Source organism: Petaurus breviceps, unplaced genomic scaffold, assembly GCF_028583685.1.
Source record: "Petaurus breviceps papuanus isolate PSGF00001 unplaced genomic scaffold, PetGlider_PUasm1.0 90842, whole genome shotgun sequence".
Taxonomy (NCBI): domain Eukaryota; kingdom Metazoa; phylum Chordata; class Mammalia; order Diprotodontia; family Petauridae; genus Petaurus; species Petaurus breviceps.
In genome coordinates, this window is record NW_027187358.1 from 21,657,338 (window position 1) to 21,684,149 (window position 26,812).

The window sequence follows — 26,812 nt, forward strand, 5'->3', positions numbered from 1 at the left end:
GTGTGTGTGTGTGTGTGTGTGTGTGTGTGTGTGTGTGTGTGTGTGTGCTTGAGAGAGAGGGAGAGAAGCAAGTGTGAGCATGGGAGCTAGCTTGAAATGTTGGGGGGAGGGGAGGGAGGGAGAAATCTAAGAAAAAAAGGTCAGCAGTATCACACAAGAAAGGTCAAGAAGGATAAGGACTGAGAAAAGTCAATCAGCACTGGTAACTTTGGAAGGAACAATTGCAGTTGAATGACAAGTTTTGAGATCAAATCACCAGGGCCTGAATAGTAATTAAAGAGAGACAAAGAAAATTCAGCTTTTTCTAGGAGTTTGGCTCTTAAGGGGTGCAGTGATCCAAAACAGAGCTAGACAGGATCTCAGAAACCATTCAGTCCCCAAATATTTTAAAACTTAGGTAAAGCAAAAATTCAGTTAATAAATATTCAAGAAACAAGACCCTTCAAATATTCAGCATTATTTTAAAATTCAAAGGTACATGAGGGAGAACACATACCAATTATAATACGTTCCAATTATAACCTCAACAGCTCCCTTCTAAACTGTTCCACAAATAAAAAATGCTTTCAGAAATCATTTTGGAAGATTCATTAAAATTACTCAACCTCAAAGACTTGGAAATTCCATATCTTGTCAGAGTTGAAGGCACAGACCTAACTAAAAATAGGAAGATCCTATTTTTTTTTGGGGGGGGGGGAGCATGAGATACAATGATCTATTTTTAGGAAAAAGATGGATAATCAGGGGGTGCAGTAGATAAAGTACCAGGCCTGAAGTCAGGAAGACATCTTCCTGAGTTCAAATCTGACCTCAACTAAAACAACTCCACATTTTTAGGAACAAGCTTTCTCAATTAAAAGAGAAGATAGGCTGATTTCCTTATTCCAGAAAGGAGAGGATCTTACTTTGTAATTTCTATGGGAAATATATCTCCATCTTGTTAACTTTTAAGAATTTTCTACACTAAGAATTTGAGATATAAATGGTATCTCTGGAATCTAGAACATTTTAGATTGGTATCACAGGCCTCTCTAAAATGTCAGAAAAGACAAAAAAGCCTGTTTGAAAGTAACCAGTGATAATCAAGAGCACTGTGACAGTCATTCAAAAGTAAACATTTATCAAGCACTTACTATATTCCATGCATTGTTCTATGCATGTGCTATGTCTGTCATACAGCAAAATAATTCTTCAGCAGGAAAAAAAACCTAATTTTTTTCTAGTAGTTACTTAAGATTTACCTTAAACACCTCACTCTTCCCCTCTAGAGAAGTATAATCACAGCTTCCAAGATAATGTGATCTTACTGAGGGGGCAGGGATGGTTTCATTTTTATCCCTATCTAAAGCATTTATGGCATAATCTGGCTTTAAATGCTTGTTAATTTCTTGCTCTGGAAAGGAGAGAATCTTATTTATAATTTTTGTGGGAAGCACCTCCATCTTGTGAACTTTTATTTTTTTAACTGGATTAGAATTAAAGGGAAAGAGGTATATAGAGCTGACTACTCCATAATGTGTTGCATTATGGCCTCATAATCACCATGCTTAGAATTAACCAGCCCAGATAAATTATAATTTAGCATGATTACTATACTTAGATTACTGGACTTAAAGACTTTCTAATTTGTTAGGCTGTGCCAGAGTATGTCTTTGAAAACCCAGTGTTACCTCCTTTCCTTGATGAGATATCAGAATAGGGCAGAAAGGCCCATTTACTGACTCTGTATTTTTCAGTTGAGGACCAACCAAACTAAGTTGAGAAGCTCGTCATCTTGTTGGCCCCATTTATTTAGCCACAGTAACTATGGAAGAACATTTACAAAGTTATAGAAAGCTTATATGATCTACCTGGGGGGAGAATGTACTCACCAATGAAATACATTCTCACATCACTGAAGTATTTACACTTCTCATACAATTTGCTAGTTAGAACTCTGTGCAATGTGTCAAGCTAATGGATTTCCTTTTTACCTACTGGTAACCCTATCTACACTACTTTGCAACAGTTAGTAGTATTAGAAAGGGGTGGCTAGGTGACGCAGTGAGTAGAGCACTGGCCCCGGAGTCAGAAGGACCTGAGTTCAGATCTGGCCTCAGACACTTAACACACACACCAAAAAAAAAACTGCCGGAAGGAAGGATTGATGGACGGACAGAAGGAAGGAAGGGGCAGCTAGGTGGTACAGTGAATAGAGCACTGGCCCTGGAGTCAAGAGGACCTGAGTTCAAATCTGGCCTCAGACACAATACAAAAACTAGCCATGCGACCTTGGGCAAGTCACTTAACCCCAATTGCCCTCCAAAAAGCGAAAAAAAAAAAAAAAAGTAGTATTAGAAAGACTAAGGTTACCACTTCTTCATTTAAACACCAAATTAAGAACTGAAGTGCTTACCTAGGAAATAATCCCTTAAAAAATTACATTATTAAACTAATAGATGATTATGGATCTAAAAATCTCATAAAACCTACGTTAAGGTTTTCTTTGAAACAATCATGAACAAGACTACTTATTTTTTGAAATTGTATTTCAGCTATTCAATAACAATCTATTGATTAAAAAAATGAGAAAATGACTTTCCAGGTATTTAAAATATTCACAGATCAAGATGAAATGTGGTTAGTTGGGAGAAATTATTCTAAAAACACGTAAGACCATGCTTATTATTTAATATGTATTTCTTTTAGGCATATTCATAAACTGATGTAGAAATACATCTAAATTACTAAATGTAAACTTGAAAACCAGAAAGTGTTACACATGGAAGCCTTCATATCATCTCTTAGTCTAGCCTGGCTCAACTTCCACCTTTTTTGGAGCTAAAACCGAACTGGCCGTCTGCCAGCTGACAAGCCAGCAGTCAAAACTGTTTTTAGCACAATAATATCCCGAAGCTGGACCTGTGGGTAGTAAAGAGGAATTAATGGCAGTTTTCCTCTTCACCAAGTCACCAAAACTTTTGAAGTCACGAAAAAACATGTAGATAGTGAGATAACCTAGCAAAAGTGGGTCATATAGTCGTAATGGCATACTGATAAATGTTCAACAGCTGGCTCTCAAAAAAAAAACCCAACAAAATTACACACAAAACACACTTTTAAAGTATGCATTATTAACTTTCTCCCCCAATTTCTTGAGGCTAGACAATCAACAAAAACTAAATCATGTAATAATTTGTAGTGGTTACTGATTTCTGGGGAGTAAAAGTTCACACTGAAAATTTAACAGCTGGCTATTATGAGCCATTATGAACTGGCTTCAGTACACCACTGGCCATAGCGGAAATTAGAATAAAGGATAATGGTTGATTGAAGGAATCATAAAGAGTGCTTCACAAAACTGTTATTAATTATATAATAAATATTTGCTGCCTGATAGGTAAGAAAGCAAATGTAAATTATCAAGTTAATAATTATCATCAATTATATATAATGCAGTAATTGAATCAGTCCTACTTTTGTCATTAAGTTTCAACAGATTAATAACAAATTTTATTGTGAATATCCTTTTGTAAAACCCCCAAATATAAAGACCAAACCAACTGCTTGTCATCTATATAACCTAATTTTTTTAAGTTAAAAATAAGTAACATCTCCCCCTCATTTGTCAATGACCATATCTACAATGATTACTAAGTTATTTAGATACTTATATGCTTTTTTCATCACTAAGGAATGTTTTAAGAATCTAAAGTGTCAAATGGCTACATCAAAGCACACAAATACAAAAGGTAATATGATTTTTAAAACAGCCAAAACTGCTAAGAATTGATCATATCACATGGTACAAGTAACAAAGTTACATAGTTGTAACAGAGCCTGTAAAGTTGTTATAACTTGGTAAACCATTAAATGTCTCAAAATCTTCTCATACTCACCTGCAACATGCTGACAATTTCAACTTTGTTGAAGAAAATAAAGGAAGTAAGAGTAGAAAGAAAATTTTCTTCAAAAACAGATGGTGTTGGCAAAATGATGTCCTGAATGTATTGTACCCTGTAAGTCTGATGGATCTTTTGCCTAAGTTCAGAGTCTGTTATTGGTATAACTTCTTTAAATTTTGCTGTTTTGGTCAAGAATTCCCTATGCCTTTTTGGCTGAGCCAAAGCAGGATCGTACTCAAGGCATCCCACGACATCCATAATACACTCATCAGAAAACATCACCTCAAATAGAGTTGCTTTATTTAGGAATAATATTCCTCTAATTATTTCATACAAATGGTGTAAGCCTTCAGTGTTCTCTAGGTTCTCACAAACTTGGAAAAGTTGCAGTAGTTTTTTAATATAACCTTCATTTTCCAAGGCCAGTGCTAACTTTTCCCTACGAATAGGTGAGGAGAGAACTGAGGTAACTAAGTCAGCAATCTCTTCAAGTTTGTTGAGTTCACATGTAGGCAGGTCAATTAAATGACTGGTTTCAGGCATTTCTTCAAATCGTTCTTCTTCTGACTCATCAATGAGGTCCTGGGTGACTTCCACTGAAGGGTCTTTACCTTGAACCTAAGAAAAGAAACAAGCAAAATTGGTTATTTCCCATTACATAAGAATAATATTTAGGGAAATAAATTCTAACAATCACTGTGTTAAAGAACATGTCAAAATTAATACATTAAGATTTTGATTTAAAATAGTCAAAGCTTAGTATGTTCCAGCCCTTGAGAATACATGGCCAGCTCCACACCACAATGCCTATTGGAAGTATGTAAGTTTATGGTGATAAAATTGTAAACAAACAAAAAGACACTATATATAGTTATTTTATAACATCTGTAATTATGAAAAATTAACTATTCTAACAAAGAATTAAAATACAAGTTGCCCTGAGGCTCTTCCCCATAGAATGTGAAATCACCTTTTCCAGACCCAAAAAAGCTAGACATTTTGTGAAGGAGTCAGTATATACCATTTCCATTACAACAGGAAGATTTATGTTTGGCTTAGACTTAAGGCAATTCAAATAAATATCCAAAATTTCTTAGCTTGTAAAGGCTTCTAAAAAAGGGGCACAAGAGTGGTATTTTTGTTTAACTTCATTTTACTTGCTTTGAGGAAGTATGTCTTTTATTCAAGGCTAGTCCTCAAATAACAAGATAACTAAAGACTTTCTTGATAATACCTATGAGGGCCTGAGTACATATTACTGACCCAGTGAACCCAGACAAAATTTTAAACCATAATGAGGGAAAATAGGTCTTTAGTAAATGAATATAACCTTGAAAAATTATCTGGCAAGTACTATTTAAATAATCTTACAACAAAGTCTCCAATATATAATATTTAAAGTTCTACTCTAATAACATTACAAGTAATAGTTCTGTTTGTATGACACTTTCAGCTTAGTCAGGAAGTTCATAGTATGAGTATCACTGTGTTGTTAAACTGAATTTCAGATGAGAAATAGGACTGTACAACTCCAATAAAAGTCCAAAAGCAGAAGTGAGTCTGCCATCCAATTTTTAAGTATTATGAGAACTCCCTAGGGCAAGACAGATTCTAAAAGTCATATGTTGTTGCCAATAAAGTCCAGAGAAATTAACTGACTTGACTACAATCATATACTCCTCAAGGGCCAGCAGTGGCAATATCTAAACCAAGGTTCTTGTATTATTCTTGAGTTCACTACACAGCCTCTCTCAGTCAACAAGCATGCTATGCTGGGGACAGAAAAGTAAAACCACTATTCTTTTCCTCAAGAAACTCATGTTCCAATGGAGGAAAGATATAGAAAACGTATATTCAGGGGGCAGCTAGGTGGCACAATGAGTAAAGTGCCAGTAAAGTCCAGTCAGGAGGATCTGAGTTCAGTTCCAGCCTCAGACACTTAACACCCACACAAAAAAACTATCCGTGTAACCTTGGGCAAGTTACTTAACCCCAAATGCCCTCCAAAACGCAAAAAAAACCCAACAACAACAACAAAAAAAGTACATTCAAGTCAATACAGTATGGATGGAAGGTACACTCAGTAGGGTGATGAGAAAAGGGATTGGGAAAAGCTTCCTGTACAAGTTGGGATTTGAGTTGAGCCTTGAAGTAAGCCCAAGACATACATGAGGAGAGAGAAAGCATTTCAGGCATGAGGGAAACTTAGGAAAAAAACATACAGCTCGGAGATGGTGTGCTGTGCACAAAGCAGAGCAAGTAGGCCAGCACCACTGGATATTATAGTGTATGAAAGGCAGTAAAGTGTTAAGAATTAGGGAAAATTAAGAATGGGCAAGATTATGAAAGGCTTAAAAAATGTCAACCTTTATTTGGACTTTATTTCTGGAGTTAACATGGAACCGTTAAAGTTTATGGTGAGGATGGGAAGGGAAAGAAGTAACACAATCAGACCTGAGCTCTAGGAAAATCACTTTGGCAGCTAGGTGGAGCATAGATTGGAGTGGGCAGAGACTTGAGGCATGAAGGCAATTAGAAATATCTTGCAACAGTCCAGGCAAGAGGTGATGAGGATCTGTATGAAGACAGTAGCTGCGTATGTGGAGGGAAGGGAACTATATGAGAGATTTTATGAAGGTAGAAATGACCAGATTTGGCAACATACTGGATACATGGGTTGAGGGTGAGAAACTAAGTATGACTCCCAGATTGTGACTGGGAGGGATGGCTGTCTAGAGTAGACCAGTAGTATCAAACTCATGGCCCCTAAATTTCCCATTCCACCCCTACAAAATGTCACTGGAAAATGTTTTAACTGACAAAAATGTTTTAATTGACAAAATACAACTTAATGTTAATTTGTGGTTTTCTAAGTCAATATGCAGCAGCAGGGATCTATTTCAATTGGTGTAGATGATGATAATAATAGAGGTGTTTTCAAGAGGGGATGGTTTTGGAGGAAAGATAATGAGCTCTATTTTGGATATGCTAAATTTGAAATGGCTATGAGATACTCAATTTGAGAAGTCCAAAAGGCAGCTGGTGAGGTAGAACTGGAGTTTAGGAGACAGATTACATCTAGACATAAAGATCTGAGAACTATATGCATAAAGATGCTAAGTGAACTCATCAAGTGAAATCACAGAAAGCAGGAATTATGTCATGGACTATTTTGGCAATCTGGTGAAGCCTATGGATCCCTTAATGCTCAAAACAGTGCAAGCACATAGTATGCATTTAACAAATACTTACTGAACATGACTTCTCAAAATAATGTTTGATGTTTACATTTAGACTTGAAAAGGCATGCTAAATTTTAGTTAAAGCATAGTGAAAATAAAGGTGTAGTTTTTTGCCTAAACAAGTTTCTGGGTCCCCTGAAATCTATCTCTAGGCACCTTAAAGGGGTTATGGACTCCAGGTTAAGAACACCTGGTAGAAAGAGAAAAGAAGACAATTTAGGATTGGAAGCACAGGAACAACTACACACGTGCATGTGCACACACACATACTTTTATGGAAGTTAGGGTAGAAAGACTGGGCCAGGTACTGAATTCAATAAAGAAGGAAAGAGAAAATCTTGGTCACACCACAGGTGCTTCATAGATGTTTGAATTATTTTTATAGATGGAGAATTGTTAATAGCCTTAGTATTTACTCTATTTCATTAGGACACATACAGCTTGACAGTGTGTCTAAATCTGTCTATATGGAAGCATGTCAGAGTTCTGGCTAGCATTAAAAATTTACTATTATAGCAAACAGTTGATATGAGACTTTTAAAGGACTGCTCACAGATGAATAAGAACAATCCATATTTTCTTTTTTTTTTTTTTGCCTTTTGGAGAGTAATTAGGGTTAAGTAACTTGCCCAAGGTTACACAGCTAGTTTTTTGTGTTAAGTGTCTGAGGCTGGAACTGAACTCAGGTCCTCCTGACTCCGGGGCTGGTGCTTTACTCCCTGTGCCACCTAGCGACCCCCAACAATCCATCTTAGATGCTGAATCCAAGGAAATCAGAATTCACTCTTTTTAAAGAGTATTCTTTTCCTCTTAATATTATTATTATTTTTTTTGCTTTACATACCTTGTTCTTGAAAGAGGCACATATTTTTTTCACAGTAGTACAAAAACTTTTAATATAAAATAGGTCACATCTAGGTGTTATAATACATAAAATGTTTTGTGGCTTACAAAGTGTTTTCCTCAATAACTGTAAGAATTGTAAAAGGTTTAGTGACTTGTCTAGGATCACACAGCTACTATTATAGCACAGCCAGGTGATAGTCATTGAATGAGATGCAGTACAACATAAAGGCTAAATTGAACACTAAATGCCTTGACAAAATTGACATCCAAAATTTAGAAATGAAATTTCTTTCATCCTTATAGTCCACACATATATCCTATTTATCTAGTATATTAAAACTTTGGATAACCAGAATACTCAGACAATAAGTATACTGTTCTACATGGCTAAGAAAACAACTTTTTTCCTCTTAAAAGCATTCTTAACTCTCTCTTAAATTGTTACACACATACTCCAATCCTTTATTTTACTTAGGGTTTAAGTCTATGATTTTCTTAGTTCATGGGATTTCCCCAAAGGAAACAATACAGATAGGCAACTCTTCTGTCACTTGAAGACACCTGTATTGTGAACCAGAGGTTATTTGTCCTAGGTCAGAGAGCCAGTATGTGTCAAAGGTAGGATTGGAATCCAGGTTTTTAAAACTCGGGGTAGGCTCTATATCTAATGCTCCGCACTGTCCCTTATACTGAATATAAAATATACCTAACCATTTTACTGATGACTCAAGATCTTCATTATCATCAGTAATTACTGTACTAAAAGACAAAGATCCCCTCAAATCCAAGTGAGGTATGTAGAAATGTTTGCAGCTACAAAATGTTCCCCAGGAATGCTTTGTTTTTCATTTTTTTGTATCTACCTTTTGTGTTTTCTGTCTTCTATACCATCACTTCTTATTTTCCTTTAAGGTCAGCATGCCCTTTCCCCCTTCTAGCTTAATATAAATTTGTAAAATAGATGATAATCAAGTTTGTGAGGTATATAAGAATGGTGGAAAAAGCTCAAGAGAATATTTAATGGTCTATTTCTGAGTAAAATGCATAAGTTTTATATTACATGAACTCAGTCACATGTGTCTTGGTTGTTCTCAGGATCATTCTACTTTTCCTAATTCTTAGTCATGGAGGTAAAGGTGTCAGATAGCTATGCTACTGTTAATTCTCATACAATGGTTTTCACAGACATTGTAAAAACTACCAGGATACTACCATAAGATCAAAGTGGTTCAAGGAGAGGATTCTGGAAAGAAGGCAGAGTAGGTCAGAAAATTCCAACCTCTCAAGATTTTTCCCCCCAAAAGAGATAAAACAGCACCTTAGGGCAAAGAAAGTGCAGGTAAAAATAAATAAGAATAGGGGCACCACAGGGGTCTTCCTGGGATGATTTTAAAAGATCAGAAGAAAAATCTCAGGAAGAAGCTTGGTCTCCGTGAAGAGTAAACACCTCCAGGGTAGGATATGCTAAAGCGGTGAGCCCTGAGGTTAGTTGGTTTGGGAGGCTGCTTCAACTCAGCCACAGGAACTTTTGCCACCAGAATACTGAAGGGAGTTGGGTATCAGAGCCTGGAAGACTGAGGGAACCTCTGCTGACAAGGAACACCAGACGCAGCTGTGCTGCAAAGAGAAATGCAGGTGAGAAGGAAAGAGTACATGCCCGGTGAGTGCAGAAATTGTGAGGCATAAAGCCCCTGGCTGTGGGTACTTACAGGAAGTTGAAGGTTTGGCTTTGGTTCCTGGCTAGAGGGGAAAACTGAAGATCTAGGAAAAGAGACACCATATCCCAGGACTAGAGGTGATTACAAAAATTAAGCTATTAACACAAAAAAATGCATAGGCAAAAGAGAAAGAATTCAACCATTAAAAAGCTATTATGAGAATAGAGAAGAATGGGGGTTCATCTTCAGAGGAGGATATTGAAATAAAGAAACCTCCTAGTTCTATGGGGCGGCTACCTGGCGCAGTGAATAGAGCACTGGCCCTGTAGTCAGGAGGACCTGAGTTCAAATTTGACCTCAGAGACTTAACACTTAACTAGTCATGTGACCTTGGGAATTCACTTAACCCCAATTGCCTTCAAAAAATTAAGAAACCCCCTTCTACCTCAAAGAGTAACATCAAATGGTCACCTACCTCAAAAGAATACATAGAAGATATTTAAAAAGACTTTAAAAATCAAACGAGAGAGGAGGTAAAACTAAAGAAAAAATAAAAATAATCCAAGAAAAACAAGATGAAAAAAAAAAATCAACCAATTAGAAAAGATCCAGAATCTTATAAAAGAAAATGACACCTTGAAAATTAGATTTGGGAAAAGTGAAGTCAACAAAATTATAAGATATCAAGAAATAATTAAACAAATATATGGAAATAAAAAAACATATAAACAAATAATGGAAAAATAGAAGAGAAAGTGAAACATAAGAAAAACAATAGATCTGGAGAATAGATCAAAAAAGAGAAGACATAAAAACAATCAGACTAACTGAAAGCTATGATCAAAAAAGAATCTTGATATAATAATACAAGATATAGTTAAAGAAAATTGTCCTGAATCATTAGAACAAGGGGGAAAAGTAGAAATAGGAAAAAATCAACCGATCACCACTTAAAAGAGATCCTATGAGGAAAACTCATAGGAATATTATAGTCAAATTCTGAAACGCCCAGCTCAATGATAAAATATTAAAGGCAACAAGAATAAAACAATTTAAATATGATGGTGCCACAATAAGAATCACACAAGATGCAGCAGTAGAGACATTAAAAGACTGAAGAGCAAAAGAACTGGGGCATACCCAGAAAAGTTAAGCACAATCTTGAATGAAATGGACAGTTGATCAACTGTCAGACTTTCAAGACTTTGTTTAAAAAAAAAAAAACAACAAACCTGAACTTAATAGAAAATGTGACATACAAGAACCAAGAAAAACAAAAGGTATGTACCAAAGATGATTACAAGGAATTCAATGACAGACTGTTTACTTTTATATTTGTAAAATGCAAAATATATGTCCAAGATTCTTATTCATAATAATTATTATTATATTAATAAATTATGTTATATTAATTAATGATGTGTAATAATCAAAATAACATTAATAACAAGGCTAAATAGTTAACAATAAAGAAATAATAAATAATAAGACTAAATTAATAATTAATGCAATATATAAATATAATAAGGAAGATTGGGGAAAACCTGAGCATGACATGAATTTAAAAAGTAAAAGCATTTATGAACAGCTAAAAAGAGAAGTTATTTTATACAAATGGGGTACAAGAGTAAGAACTGATACAGAGGAATTAGATGGGGAAGGAAGGCTGGTAGTTCCTATAACCTACCTTCATTAGGAATGGGTTTAAGAGGGAAAATAATACATCTCTATCTAGAATAGTATAAAAGTCTTCTAAATTCAGAAGAAATGAAACAGTAAGGAGATAGGGAGGAGGGAGAGGACAAGGGAGGGATCTTTAGAGGGGAGGGTGAGGGAATGGGTTAAAGGGGGCTATAGAAGGGTGTTTAGATTTTTGGGAATGGGAGGGTGAGGGAGGGATCCTTGGAGGGGGGGGTAGGCAAGTAATAGGAGAGTAAGGTAGCGGGCAGAAATAAAGTAGAAGAGGCAGGAAGGATAGGAAACGAGATATGTACAAACATAAAAAGAAAGATCAGGAGTAGAATTTGTTTGGGAAAGTATATGTCTATATATGTATATAAATATGCATATATCTATAGCCACAGAGAAATATGTCTGCACTTAATTGTAGCCTTCTGGGAAGAGGAAGAAAAAAAGAACAAAGTAAAAAAGTGCACAGTAGAGAACAAAAGAAAACTTACAAAAAAAAACAAAGAAAAGATGGACAGTTCTTAACACAACATGTAGTATTTATCATACAGGCTTTCTTAAAATGAAAATTTATTGTTATATACTTTGTTCTGCTACATGCACATGACATGCTTTCCCCCCTTACTTTGCATTTAAGTTCCAATATTTAAGCTTATGATATGTTTTTGTTTCTTTTCTCTATTCTGTGTTCTGGTGTTTGAGTGTAAAATTGGGAAAAAAAAAAGATCAAGGCAGTTCATGAGAACTATTTCAAATATTTATAATACAACTTGACATATAATTATTTTTAGGCCAAAGGTAGTCTGCTTAATTGAAGTTCACTTAAATTAGTTCTCAGGGAATCCATAAAAAAAATGACACAAAAATAGCAGATTATGATACTAGAACTAGATTCTTATTTGTTTCTCCTAACAGCCAAATTAAATAAGCAACGCAACTATAAGCAACACCATCCTTATTTTAGATTTGAAGAAATAATTTCAGTGTGACTTGCTTAAAGTCACAAAGGGAATCCCATAGCAAAGAGGAGACTCAAAGCAATTCTCCTGTGTCTAGTGGTCTTAATGCTACAGCAAGCTGCCTCAGAGTTTCTATTTACATAGCACTTTAGAAGTATAAGGTGCCCCATAGGTGAGAACAGATTGGGGGAAGGGATATTCAATGGGCTTACTATTTTGGGGTGGGGGTAGGGGAAAAACAGGGAGAAAAAATTGTAACTCAAAATCTTGTGGAAATGAATGTTGAGAACTAAAAAGAAATAAATTTTTAAAAAGTACAAGATACTCACACAGATCTCATCAAACCCTAACATTCCTGTGAGGCAGGATTGTTAAAAGTGTCCTTACGTTCATCATATGAAAGACAGTGTGGAGTAGTGGACAAAAAGGCCACCTTGAAATCAGTAAGACCTGGATTCAAATTCCCCTGCTGACACATACAGGCTCTGAAACCCTGGGTAAAATTCACTGAGCTTTTTTCAGAGTACTAGGCAAATAATGTAAGTTGCAAAGAAGGTTCTGGCCTTTACTTATTGAGGAAAGTTTCCTTACTTGGGAATTCCCTATACCAATGAAATAGGAGGTCTACTTCAATCCTTAGCCCCATCACACTTATGAAACAAGTGAGATTTGAAAAGGTTAATAAACAGTATGCCCAAAATTATACGAACAGCCAGTAAGTGGGAGAATATAGATTCCAAGCTGTCTTCTTACAAGTTCTTTCCATTATATTATATTGTTACAATATTCTCTAAACTTAAAGAATTTGGGGTCAGCTGTCATACTGTGCTGTCCTTATTGTCTGGAATGCAAGTAACAAGTTAATACATAATAGTACATGTATACATTAATACAGAATAGTGATCAACAGATTGCTAGACTCTTTTGTCAAACACTATTTCAATTTGAGCTTAGCCTAAATGCAACAGTTTGATTATTCTCATAGGAACAATATATGAAGCAGGCTGAGGCTGAATAACTATATGTATACAATGGAAATCAATGGATAAATAGTCTCCAATAAATTCACTTTACAGGAAATTTATAGCATGCATCTACTTTCCTACTTAAAAGGATATGTATATCATGAAATGGAAAAAAAGGACATAAACAGTAGCTAGGTATATGATGAAACTGCTGATAAAACTGGAAGGTATAAAAGAAAAAGGCAGAACAGTTCTAAGATTATCAAAAAAGTGAGGCGTGACCCCAATTATGATATGCTTTATCTATTACTGGCTACTATCAAACTAATTGCCAACTCCAAAAGGAAGCTACAAAAAAAGCCTTTGATCAAAGAAGCAGCTAGAGACAGGATCAAGATAATAAAGAAAGTTCCAACTATGGATCTGTTAAGGTATGTTGAAAAGTCAAGTCATATTTGTCAAGGTGTGCACTGCTATCACAGCTCTACATATAACATTTAACCTCGATCTCTCAAAAGTTAAGTGGAATAGTTGGAATGATAAGAAAAATTTGGGCCCCCTTACTGTCACAATCATTAATTTAATGCAATTAAATTTTAAAAATTAAAATGATTTAGGCTTTATTTATATGGCTTTGTGGAACTATATAATAAAATAATGTTTCCTAGATGCCAGTGGAATTCCTCAATAAGGAATTGGGGCAGCCAGGTGGTGCAGTGAATACAGCACTGGCCCTGGAGTCAGGAGGACTTGAATTGAAATCCTGCCTCAGACACTTGACACACTTACTAGCTGTGTGACCTTGGGCAAGTCATTTAACCCCAATTGCCTTGCCCTTAAAAAAAAGTTCTTTAATATGTATTTTTATAATGTTCTTGAAAGAGAACATTGTTAAGGAAAGCACTATTTAAAAGTGTTGATATTTCACAGCATATGATACTAAGGAGTGGGGCTATAAATGTAAGGCCCGATACAGTTCAATTCAGCAAACATTAAGTACTTTTGCACTTAATGCACATTAAGTGTGTATCTATGAAGTAGGCAGTGGACAGTGCACTGGGCCTGGGGTCAGAAAGACCTGAGTTCAAATCCTGCAGTTGTGTGGAAGATAGATTGGAGAAGAAAGACTGGAGATAGGAAGACCAATTAAGAGGTTACTGGAATAATTCAGTTATGAAGCTAATGTGATGGGATACTATTATGCTATAAGAAATGAAGGTGACAATTTCAAAGGAACCTGAAAAGATTTGTATATCCTGATACAGAATAAAAATACAATAATATTACTGCAAATACAAACAACTTAGAAAAACTTTAGAACTCTGACGATCAATGCGATGACTAACCATGATTCACAGGATTCATGATGAAGTATGCTACCCACCTCCTGAGAGGTGATGAACTCAATATGGCAGATTGCGACTTTGGGGATTTATTGTGTTCATTATATGTGTCTGTAACAAGGGTCTTGCTTTTTTTTTTTTAAATTGGGAGGGAGAGAGGAAAAGAGGTAGAAGGGTGGAGAAAGTGGATTTTTGTTGATTAAAAATTTGAAAAGTTAATTTTAAAAAATTGGGCCTGAACTAGGGTAGAGGCTCTGTGAATAGAGAGAAGCAGGTTGGTGTGGAAGTACTAGACAGGACTTGGCAACTGTCAGTTAGGATGGGTGGAGACTGACTCCAAGGTTGGAAACTTAGATAAATGACAGTGCCATCAACAGAAACGGGGAAGTCTAGAGGAGAGCTTGCTTTAGGGGAATATACAAGTTCTATTTTGCACATGTTGAGCTGGAGATATTTATGGCACATCCAGATAAGAGATGTCCAGCAGTTTGCAATAAGGAACTAGATCAGGAGAGGGATAGCAACAGATATATAGAGGTGTAAGTCACCTACATAGAGCTAATGAAATTATCAAGAAAATTTAGAGAGGGTAAAAAAATTTAGAGGCAGAAAAGAGGGTTCAGGACAAGCATTGGGAAAAAACCACATTTAATAAATGGGAACAAGAGGATGACTCAACAAAGCAACATGTAAATTTAGGTCAAAAAGATTGCTAAAGAAACCCAAGGAAAGAGGGTGTAGGAGGAAAAAATGGTCAATAGTATCAAAAGTCTCAGATAAGGAAGGGGAAAAGACCACTGGAGGTAGCAGTTAAGAGATTACTGTTAACACTGGAGATAGCAGCTTCAGCTTTGGTGGGGTCGGAAATTGAAAAAATCTTTGAGGAAAACTAATTGAACAAGGACTTGTCACCCAAATACACTATCAAAAGGAATAAGGTGGCCTCTTACCACAACTACTCTTGAACCAATACAGCAGGAACACTGCTTGTAGATTTAGAGGACCTGGGTTCTAACCCTCCCTCTTGAGGTTTAATCCTTTGGGAAAATGGCTTCAGGCAAGTCATATAATTCCAGCCTGGGTCAAAGTATCTTCATCTGTAAGATGAAGGGACTGGATTAGACATCTATGGAGCCTCTCCAGTTCAACATCTATGATCCTATGGTTGCCTATACTGTTAGTGGAGAAGCCAAGAAAACACATGGCTGTAGCCCAATACCCAGTACTGCCTGAGACTCTTTTTCTAGCTGGGGAACCACTAAGGGGCTCAACTAAGGGTTCTTAAACCTTACTTAAATTATGGGTCATTTCGGCAGTCTGGCAGAGACTATGGACCATTTCTTAGAATACTCATCGCACACATTAATAATTAAAAGAAATTCTAAACTTTAGAGGTTAGTGAAAAAAAAAAGACTTAAATTTCCCCCCATCAAGTACACAAAATCCATCCATGGACCCCCTCTACCTACCAAGCTCAGAACTTCAAAGCTGAACAGATAAGACAATATATTTTTTTAAAGACTGGCAAGAGAATAACTGTAGTGCAAGAAACTGTTCTAAATACTTCACTGAGACCTAGGTTCTAGTCTTGGCTTTGTCATTACTAGTTGTATTACCTTAGACAAACTGCCTGACTAATTACATATGTCATACATGAACATTCCATTTTCATAAAAGTACAATAAAGTGTACTTATTAAAACTCTAATAGTCTAAATTTAATTACAAGGAATTTCAAGGTCCCCTTGTATTGGCAAGCTAAACCAGAGTTTGTTAATCCCACGGTGGGATGGACTTGATGTGATGGAAGGGGGATGAACAGGGAGGAGCTGGTGCCCTGTATAGGGAAAAGCCCAAGCTGAGAGATGCCCGAAGAATTTCTGGGAGGAGCATTGTGGAGGCAGAGAGAAAGAGAGAACTTCTGGGAGCAAGAATGCCAGTCAGATCTGCGTAGGAATTCTGAGGACCACCTGGAGCTGCCAAGAACTGAGGAAGCACGACTGTAGTGCCAGTAGTTTGACTGTTTTGATGTTACTTTGTCAGATCTGTTTGTTGATGGAGGCCTCCGACCCTGTTGTTGGGTCTAGGTTGATTTCACAGGCTTCTAGAAAGTGAATTGACAAGGATGCCAACAATGCACATGAATGCTGTGGTGGCTTTGTTAAGCTTGGTCTTCCCAGGAGCAGAAACCGTGGGAAGGGGAACCATGGAAACTGAGAATCTGCCTGCGTCAAGATGAAAAGAGCTCTCCTTGTGTACTTAATGCTGCCTGCTGATATTGTAACCTAGTTGTGACCTAGGGGTGCATGGCCTTTGTGCTTTGTGATTGACTAAATGAATGCACCTTGTTTAAAAGAGAACTTTAACCTTTGTACTTTGTGACTGAATTGAGGACTTACTAAATGACTGAGTTACTAAACGAAAGTACTTTGTTTAAAACTATTTGACCACTTTGATGAAAACCATGTGGTCATTTTAGTGTTAAGATGTTGAGTTGTGACATGGTGAATGCTGTATTTGATTTTCTGTGAATGTTTTGCCTTAATTTGTTCCTGAATAAATGGAGAGTTCACTATGCTTGTAATCAGAACCTTGAAGGTTCACAGCAGCAGTCCTTTGGAAAGCTGCTCATGCATGGCATTACATAATTCCAAATCAATGAGCATCATTTAGTACCATCTATACAGTATGTTCCAAAAGTTTTAATGCAATTTTAAGGTTGTAGCAGTTTAAAAATACACTAAGATTTTTGCGAAATCTCTATATATCAGGCTACTGTGCTAGGTACAAGGGATAAAATGACAAGAAAATCTCTACTTTGAAGGAGCTTACATCCTACTGGAGAAGACAATTTATACATAAGAAAAGTATGTATAAAATAAATACAAGACAAAAAATTAAAAATTAAAATTAAAGGGGTGGCTAGGTGGTGCAGTGAATAGAGCTCCTGGAGTCAGGAGGACCTGAGTTCAAATTCGGCCTCAGACACTTAACACTTTACTAGCTACGTGGCACTTGGACACTTGTCCCCAATTGCCCTACCTTCCCCCCTCCAAAAAGCAATAAATAGACAAATAAATAAATAATATAAGGCAAATACCCTGTATTTCATTCCCCTACAATATAAGTTCTTTGAGAGAAGAAATTGTTTCATTCTTTGAATCTTTATCTCTAATATTTAGCACAGTATCTAATACACAAAAGGCATTTAATAAATTCTCTGTGATTAATGGAAAGTAGTTAGATAGAAGGGCATTAGTGGAAGAAAAAACTTCAGGTGGAACGTAGTGCAAGAGATGCATCTTGAAAGAAGCAGATGAAGAGGAAGGAGTTCCAAGCATAGTGTCTTCTAAAATGCCAAGAGTTGGGAGATGAATTGTCTTGTACTAGGAACAAACAACAAAAAGGCCTGTGTCACTGAATCAGAGTACATGGAGTGGAGTAAGGTGTAAAAAGACTGGAAAGGTTGGAAGAAGACAGATTATGAAGAGCTTTAAAAGCAAAACAGAGAACTTTACATTTAATCCTAAAGGTAATAGGGAGTGTTTATTGAATAGGAAGAAGATGTGATCATATTTCCACTTTAGGAAGATCAATCTGACAGCTGAGTAGAAGACAGACTGAAGTGAGAAGAAACTTGAGGCAGAAAACTATTGCAATAATACAGGTGTGAGGCGATGAAGGCCTGTACCAGGGTGGTAGCTGTTAGAGAAGAAAAGGAGTAGAAGAGAAATGGTAGAATTGATAGGACACAACAACTAGCTGATTCTGGGGGTGTGGGATGAGTGAAAGTGAGGAGCTGAGAATGACAGTTTGCCAACCTTTGTAACAGGGAAGATCTACCTTTGACAATATGGAAGTTGAGAAGAGGGGAGGAGTGGGGAGGGAATTATAATTAATTCAGTTTTAGATATAATGAAATTACAATTTTGAATTTGAAGACGTCCTATAGAAAACTGGAGATGAGATTGGAATTCGAGAGATTAGGGCTGAACAAACACAGCTGAGGCTCATCTGAATAAAGATGATAACTGAATCTATAAGAGCTGATAAGACAACCAAACAAAACAGTAGTATAGAGGAAGAGCAATTATCTGTTGGGATTCTGACCATGAAAATGCACTGTCCTTTTTAACCACTTGTGATTTTTTTTTCATTGAAAGTAGCTCCCAATGATGAGCTTCCTCTACCAATGCAGATTAGCACCTTCTCTGCAAATTACAGTATTGGACTATTGACAGATGACTTGACTAGTATGTGCACTTAAACCCAGCTCTTTCTGACACTGAGACTAAATCTCTACTGCATCATGTTGCCTCAACTGCAAATGATGAAAAAGAATTTGGTTCCGGCCTCAGACACTTAACACCCACACAAAAAAACTAGCTGTGTAACCTTGGGCAAGTTACTTAACCCCAACTGCCCTCCAAAAGGCAAAAAAATAAAAAAAAGCATTTCCATATTGACTGCCAAGTCCACAGAAAAGATTAACACTTTATGCTATTCATTAAATTCTATCCTACAGAAGTTTTAAAATGCTTACTTATATATAAAAAAGCAAAATCAAAACCTCTATAAGCAGATTCACTGTAAAAACATTATGACTAGGGTGGCTAGGTGGCACAGTGAATAGAGCACTGGCCCTGGAGTCAGGAAGATCTGAATTCAAATGTGGCCTCAGACACATAAGGCTAGCCATTTGACCTTGGGCAAGTCACTTAATCCCAATTGCCCTGCCCTCCCCCTTCAAAAAAGCAGAAAACAAAAACAAAACATTATGATCATTTATAATAAAAGAACTGTACCTGGCAAATTTTTTCCCAGATCTCATCACAGCCAGCCTTCTCCTGAAAACTCAGAGCCAGATCATAGTTTTCAGCTTCTGACCAAACAATTAATGTATCCTGTTTAAAAATAAAGATTTTCTTCCCTTAAAATTTATGGATAAAAACATATTTAAAGTAATGCATGTTAAAGAAACTACTCAACATAATTAAAAATTAAATGTAGTTTTAAGAAAAACTGGTATACATTAAGTAGTAAGAAATAATAAGCAGAACACTGAAAACATTCAAGTTATTCATTCAGACATTCATTATTATCATTCATATATTATTCATTAACATGATTTATTTCATGCAGTTTCTAAGATTAATCTATATCATATCATCCTTTGAATATTCAAATTACTTAAGAACAAAAATAAATAGTTCTAAATTAAATAAACAACTTTCTAAAATAACATGGGCTAAATTTTTTTTAATCTCTTATAGGTGGCAGAAAAGTAGATTTGAGTAACCTGGCTGGTAAAATTATGTAATAGGCTGATGTTTGTCATCGTTCTCCATTCATCTCCTTTCCTCACTTCCAAAGGCCAACCAACCTGTGTCTTGTTTTTCCACTTAGCAGATTGGCCACTAATTCTTGCTAAGGTATTAAAATAATAATTGCAGCTGACATTTACATAAAAATCATAAAATGCTTTACCTACAATATTTCATTTGATCATCACAAACAAGCCTATGAGATAATTTACTAATAAACCAAGTATTTTAAAAAATAAAGACAAGGTTCACAGAAAGTGACTTTCCCATGTCACCTATTAAGTGTAAGAGTAAGGAGTCATGTCTTAAACTATGTCTTAAAAAGTATAATCTTTCTAAGAATATTTGGGGAGATCCCTAGTCAAAAAACCATTCAATACAGGTAAGACTGAAATGCAATTTGTCTAAAGGTATTACTGACATTATTTGGATAAAGAGCTACCTACTTTATTAATTAAGGCCAGGTCTGAACATGGCAGGTCAAGTTGTACATAGAGGTTTATGAGTGGCCAATGTGAGGATAGCTCACCACATCTATCCTCTTCCCTCAAGTATACCTTGGCTTCCAGAATCATAAGGGAAGTTTCCCTTGAGGTGTTACAGGGTCAACTTTTACCAATGGTCCACACTTATAGAGGCCTCTTCAAAGAGTAGCTTGCTTATTTTGTAGAAAAGATTAGAAAACATTAACAAATACAAGTTTTATAAACTAATTTTGGAAAATACATGCTGGTTGTTTTGATTTCACGTTCATAATCACTTCATCCATCAGTTTCTTAGGATCGAAGAGTCATAGATCTAATGTTAGAAAGCACCTCAGATGAGGGCATCTAACCCAAGTCCCTCATTTTATAGTTGAGGAAACTAAAGTACCATGAAGTTAAGTGACTTGTCTCAAGTCATAAAGATACTAGGCATTACAGGTGGAATTTAAAACCAGGTCCTTGGACTTCAAAGTCAGTGTCCTCTCTCCAAGGTTTGTTTCGTTTCCTTGAGGCTATTACATGCCCAAATCATATACAGTGCTGAAGTTTAGTTCCAGTCAGAACATTTCTATCTGGTTTATAAATATAACACAGTTCGCCCTCTTTTTCCCTTATAACTATTCATGTTTTAATTTCCAAATGTTTCTCTTCTCTTGCAGGGTCATGAATAAAATGTCATTAAGTATAGGAAGTCATGTGGTGATTACATATTCTAATGTTCACATAACTTTTCCTTTTAATATTAACTTCAGCTAAGCCAAATTCTTCATTCACAATAAATACTGGTATCATACATCTTTAAAAGTTAATATAGTAAATGTAAAAGTATCTAAAATGTTCTATCAGTAAAAGCAAATGAGATCACAATATAGAACCTAGACAAGGTTTCCTTAAGAAATACACACATGCTTTTGCATTATTAACTTAAGTTTCATTTTTTTAATCAATAAAAATTTGCTCTCTCTCTCCCTCCACCCACATTAGGTTGTGAGCAATGTATCCTTATCTAGTTCTTTATCACAATTTGTTTAGCTTTTTTTTTTCCTCTTAACACCCATGCTTGAACTCCAAAGACTCTACCCAGCTCTGGTCTTTTCATCAGGAATGCTTGGAAGTCCTCTATTTCCTTGAAGATTAATCCCCGCCTACAGCATTACACTCAGTTTTGCTGGGTAAGATAAGTCTTGGTGGAAAACTTATATATCCTTTGTCTTCTGGAATGTCACATTCCAAACATTCTGCTCCTTTATAAAGGTAGCTACTGTAGGACCTTGACTTGAGGCTCCCTGGCACTTCAATTCTTTCTAACTACTTACAGTACTTTTTCTTTGACTTGGAAGTTCTGAAAATTGGTACCAAAATGTTCTAGGGAGTTTTCGTTTTGGAGATTCTTTCAGGAGGTGACTGGTAGATTTTTTGCACTATGAGTCTAAAACATCTGGCCAGTTTTGAAAATTTCTTGAACTATGATGTCTAGTTTCTTCTTCTGGTCATGGATTTCAGGTAGTCCAATAATTCTTGATGTGTTTCCTAAGTTATATCTTTCTGTTACAAGATACTTTACATTTTCTTTTTTTCAGTCTTTTTACTTTATTATCGTTAATATTTCTTGCTGTATCATGGAGTCATTGGCTTCTGTATGGGTCATTCTACTTTTCATTGGTATTTGTTGCTTGGGCAAAGCTTTATACCACTTGTGCTAAGTTAATTAATTATCTTTCTAGGGGAAGCTAGGTGGCTCAGTGAGTAGAGTGCTGGCCCTGGGGTCAGAAGGACCAGAGTTCAGATCCTGCCTCAGACACTTAACACACACAAACAAAAAACCTAGCAGTGTGACCTTGGGCAAGGTACTTAAACCCAATTGCCTTCCAAAAAGCAAAAAAAAAAAAAAAAAAAAAAAAAAAAAAACAAATTAACTAAAAAAAAAAAAAAAAAAAAAAAAAAAAAAAAAAAAGATAATTCTAATTAGAAAATTCTAATGATAAACAGAAAGAATACTGAAATGCAGTTTGGTGAGAAGAGCATGGGACCTGACAATTTGAATCCTGGCTCTTTCACATAAATGCTTGTGACTTTGGGCAAGTCTCTTCACCTTGATGGGCTTCAGGTTCTTCACCTATAAACTAAGGTTGAACTAGATTATCTAGAATGTCCCTTCCAGTTCTAAACCCTGTGATCTTATATAAAATGTAAAAACAACCCCCCCCAATCAACTTTGTTCAACAGTTTATCTAATTAGCAATTATCCTAACAATACTGATAAATTAAAACAGGCCTTCAAAACATCAGTGAATTGCGGTCTGCCTAATTACTCCCAAAGGACTGTTATGATATCATTTTAGCATATGTGAAAGTCTTTTGAAAAATTTTGTATCATTTAACTTTGAAAACTATATTCCCTTAATGTTAACTAAATGATGGCTCAAGGCCTTCACACTAGCACATATGATCTAAGTTATCACGAAAGATTAATGCCTACCTACAGCAAAATTTTATAGCTGTCAAGAGGTGGCTCAGGAGATAACTGTGCTGGGTTGAGCCTGGAAGATTGGAATTCAAATCCTGCCTCAGAATTGTGACCTCAGCTGTGTGACCATATGCAAGTCACTTAACTTTTGTGAACATTAGTTTCCTCATCTATAAAATGGGGATAATAGCATCCATCTAGTTTACAGTGTTATTGTGAGGACCAAATGAGATAATTTATATGAAGTGCCCTGTAAACATTAAAAAAACTAAATGTGTGCTATTATTATTAATTTTTGGCATTAAAAACATGCCTTTAAAAAAATGTTAAAAAGTGGCCTTGGACCTCCCTGCTTGTTGCACCCTAGGCATCTGCCCGCCTTGGATACCTCTAATTTGAGCACAAGTTACAAACAACAAGGTAGCATCATTACCAGACTACCAAGTAGACAGTCTCTGCTTGGATATGTATTATTATAAAAAATTATTACAACCTTCCCTTAAGCCCCCAAGGGCACCAAACCTTCAGAAAATCACCTAAACTTTCTGAATAAGAGATCTGATCCCCAGTCAGGAAGACCTCAGGTTCAAATTCCACCTGTGACAAATAGCAGTGTGTAGTCACCATTCAGTGTCCATTCAGTGCCCTATGTGATTCTTTAAGACAATATAGCTTCCAGAATAGTTTCTGATCTGTATTGGTAAAGGGAGTTTCTACTAAGAATTCTTTGCACTAATAAAATCCCCAGACAAAATTTTTAAAAACCAACACTTAAATATGAAAATATTTTAATTAGCAACACCCTATAAAAGTTAAGAGAAGGAAAAATTAATGCCTGTAATTATAACAGCACTTGTGGGAAACAGGTTTTAGACATTAACAGTATCCATATGAATATTTCATTTCATCCAAATGAAAATGAAGAAGTATCAATGATAGCACATTCACTGAAGCTCTCTATAAGCATAGCAAAGCAAAACACTAAGGTATGAATGAACAACGAATGGGCAGCAACTACTCCTCAATCCAAAAGAAGTTCTTTAACACAGATAAACCCCAAACTGGCTGAATGTGCAGGAGGATTATTTTGGACCTAAACCTTTCTGTTGTACTTTTTTTATTACTCAGAGTAATTACACCTTGGGCCGCTAGGTAGCACAGTGAATAGAGCACTGGCCCTGGAGTCAGTAGAACCTGAGTTCAAATCCGACCTCAGACACTTAACACAAAAAACTAGTCGTGTGACCTTGAGCAAGTCACTTAACCCCAACTGCCCTCCAAAAAGCAAAAAATAAAAAAGTAAAAAAAAAAAAAAGGAATTATACCTACTCAAGTTATTCTCTCCTTCCCTTCTGCCCCCAACTCCCTGCTCTTCCAGGGTATAAAATACACAGTATCAACACTATTTAACAGCACATAGCTACACATAATCCACTCTCTCACCCTCACCTTTGCAAGATTCAGAGCTTCACATAGTTTGGTAAGAACAATCATTGCTAAGGAAAAGAATGCGAGGTTGACACAAAGAATGTTCCAAACCAGAATGGGGAATCCTCCACTGACTTTATCCTGAATACTCAGGAAGATGTTAAGTATAGTGAACTACTGAGCATTCGAGGTAGTCTTAACTACTTCGTAAGTACTCTTTGCTGCTTCATGATGGCAAAAATTGTTTCTACTTCACTGGAACATTATTACTTCCTTAGTTTACAAGTCCGGCAGGAAATAAATGAGAAGATTGACACTTTAAAACATTTTCTCACCACCATGAAAAATGGAGAGAGAAAAAACTCAGGGAAGAATAAAGGGTAGTTTTACTTATGCTGGTCCTTGGAAACAGTATGAGAAGACGTATCAAAAAGGCCTTCCTAAATGAGAATTTTACAATGCTATTTTATTATTAAAGATATCCTTTTGTGTGTGTGGTGGTGGGGGGAAGGATGGGTAGAGGAACTCAATGAGAATATTTGGTCCTATAATTTCATTTGCGTAATGACAGTGAAAGAGAGTCTGGAGCTACTTAAGGCACCACAGTGCAGTTCAAGTTCTGCTTGTAACACATTAAATGTGTGACCTTGGGCAAATCATTATTTGCTATAGTCATATCTTTTTTATTTTTTTCAAAGTCGTATCTCTTAAGATTTAAAATTGCATACAGATCAAACCTGTATGACTAGAGGGAATTTACACATTAAGAAATTCCCCATAACAATGTAATCCCAAGAACAGGGCAAAAAAACTGAAAATAAACAAAAAAGAAATCCCACCCATAAAAGGTAACACACACACATACACAATTTGTACTGTAGAGCTGGAAGGTGATTTAGTCTGATATTCGGGGGTGTGTGTGGGGGGAAGGTCCCCATGCCTTTTAATTAATAGATTAATAGCTGAAAAGAATCTTCAGGATAATCTAGTCCAACTCTCTCATTTTAGAGATTAAGAATTTCTACTGTATCATGGTACTCTATGGGGAGATCCAATAAGAAGTTTTTCTTTCCATCAAGCCTAAATTTTCTCCTCACAATTTCTACCCACTGCTCCCAATTCTCCTTTCTAGAATTAAGCAGAACAAATCATTCTACCAACTATGAATTATGTGTTGCATTATCTAACCCACATTTCTTCATCATTTATTACAAGAACAGCATATGAGAATTTATTAAATGTTTGCTAAAATCTAAGCAAACTATCATTTGCAGAATATCTCTGATCTAAACAGTTTTAGAATCCTTAGAACTAGGAACCTGGTCAGGAATCAAAGATGCCAAGGTCAACCACTGCATCCTGGGCCATCACCAGTTGTCTTGAATTTTGTTTTGCCACTGGACTTGGATGAGTCAGGAAGAGAAAGTGAGGCTGATGACTTCATGAAACTCTGCCTCACTTAAATCCAAAAATCCAATTCTCATGCAAGGCATCTCATGTGTGATGTCACTGGTCCTCTTCAAAAACGAAGAAGGAACAACAAAGTTTCTTTCAACATGTTCATCATCCAGACCCTCTGACAACTTTCTAGAATTTTTACAAGAAATAAATTTCAATGGCTTAATATTTGCAGACTCCATTCCATTCCCTCCATCTTTTAAAAAAAAATAGGGATATTTGCTTTTCGCTATTCCTATGGATACCTCTGCATGTTCTTCACAATCATCACTGACATAACATTTCTAACTTTTTTTAGTACCTTAGGATGGAGGTTAGGCTTGATGACCTGAATTTATCAAGGGCAAAAAATAGCTCTTCTTTTATCAGTCTTTATCTTGGGTTTCAACTATATTAGCTATTTTTGTTCTGTCTCTTGCAGTACAAAGATCATTCTTCTCAGAAAGGAAAAAAGAAGCAAAGAGTTGAAGATATTTGCTTTCTCTCATGCCTGTCTTTTATCATTGTCCCATCAACTTTGAGCAGTCCCACTTTCTATAATATAGCTTAAAAAATTACAACCCCCTTTTTGTTGTCCTTAGTTTTTCTCATTATCCTTGGCTTATTATGAGCATTCTGAGACACTATTCTAAAAGGACATTTTTAAAAAATCATCCTGTTGAGTATCTTTCCTTTCATCTTTCAGTCTCTTTAAAATCTAAGTCAGTTGATGGGTTCCTTGTACATTTCACACAGGTCTCTTTAAGATGATTTTCCTCTTCTTTTACCTTACTTCCCTTAGTGTCTTTAGAAATTCATTCTTGAAAGGTCCTATAAATATCAAAATATTAGTATCAGCAAATTTTGTGGTAGCAAACAAAAAAAACCAGGGGGCAGCTAGGTGGTGCAGTGAATAGAGCACCAGCCCTGGAGTCAGGAAGACCTGAGTTCAAATCCGGCCTCAGACACTTGACATATTTACTAGCTGTGTGAACTTGGGCAAGCCACTTAACCCCAATTGTCCTGCCTTTCCCTTCTCAAAACAAAAAAACAAAAAAAATAAAAATAAAAAAACCCTAGAAACAA

General features: G+C 36.0%; 1 protein-coding gene across 2 annotated transcripts in view; it reads right to left on the reverse strand.

The window, feature by feature from the left end:
• Window positions 1–26,812, reverse strand: part of PPP4R3B (protein phosphatase 4 regulatory subunit 3B) — an 84,713-nt gene that overhangs the window by 46,924 nt on the left and 10,977 nt on the right. For both annotated transcript variants that reach the window (XM_069071749.1, XM_069071748.1), the window contains exons 3-4: window positions 19,391–19,489; window positions 3,879–4,502 (exon numbers count right to left, since the gene is read on the reverse strand). In XM_069071749.1, coding sequence (XP_068927850.1) covers window positions 3,879–4,502; window positions 19,391–19,489 — 723 coding nt within the window. The remainder of the gene's footprint in view (window positions 1–3,878; window positions 4,503–19,390; window positions 19,490–26,812) is intronic.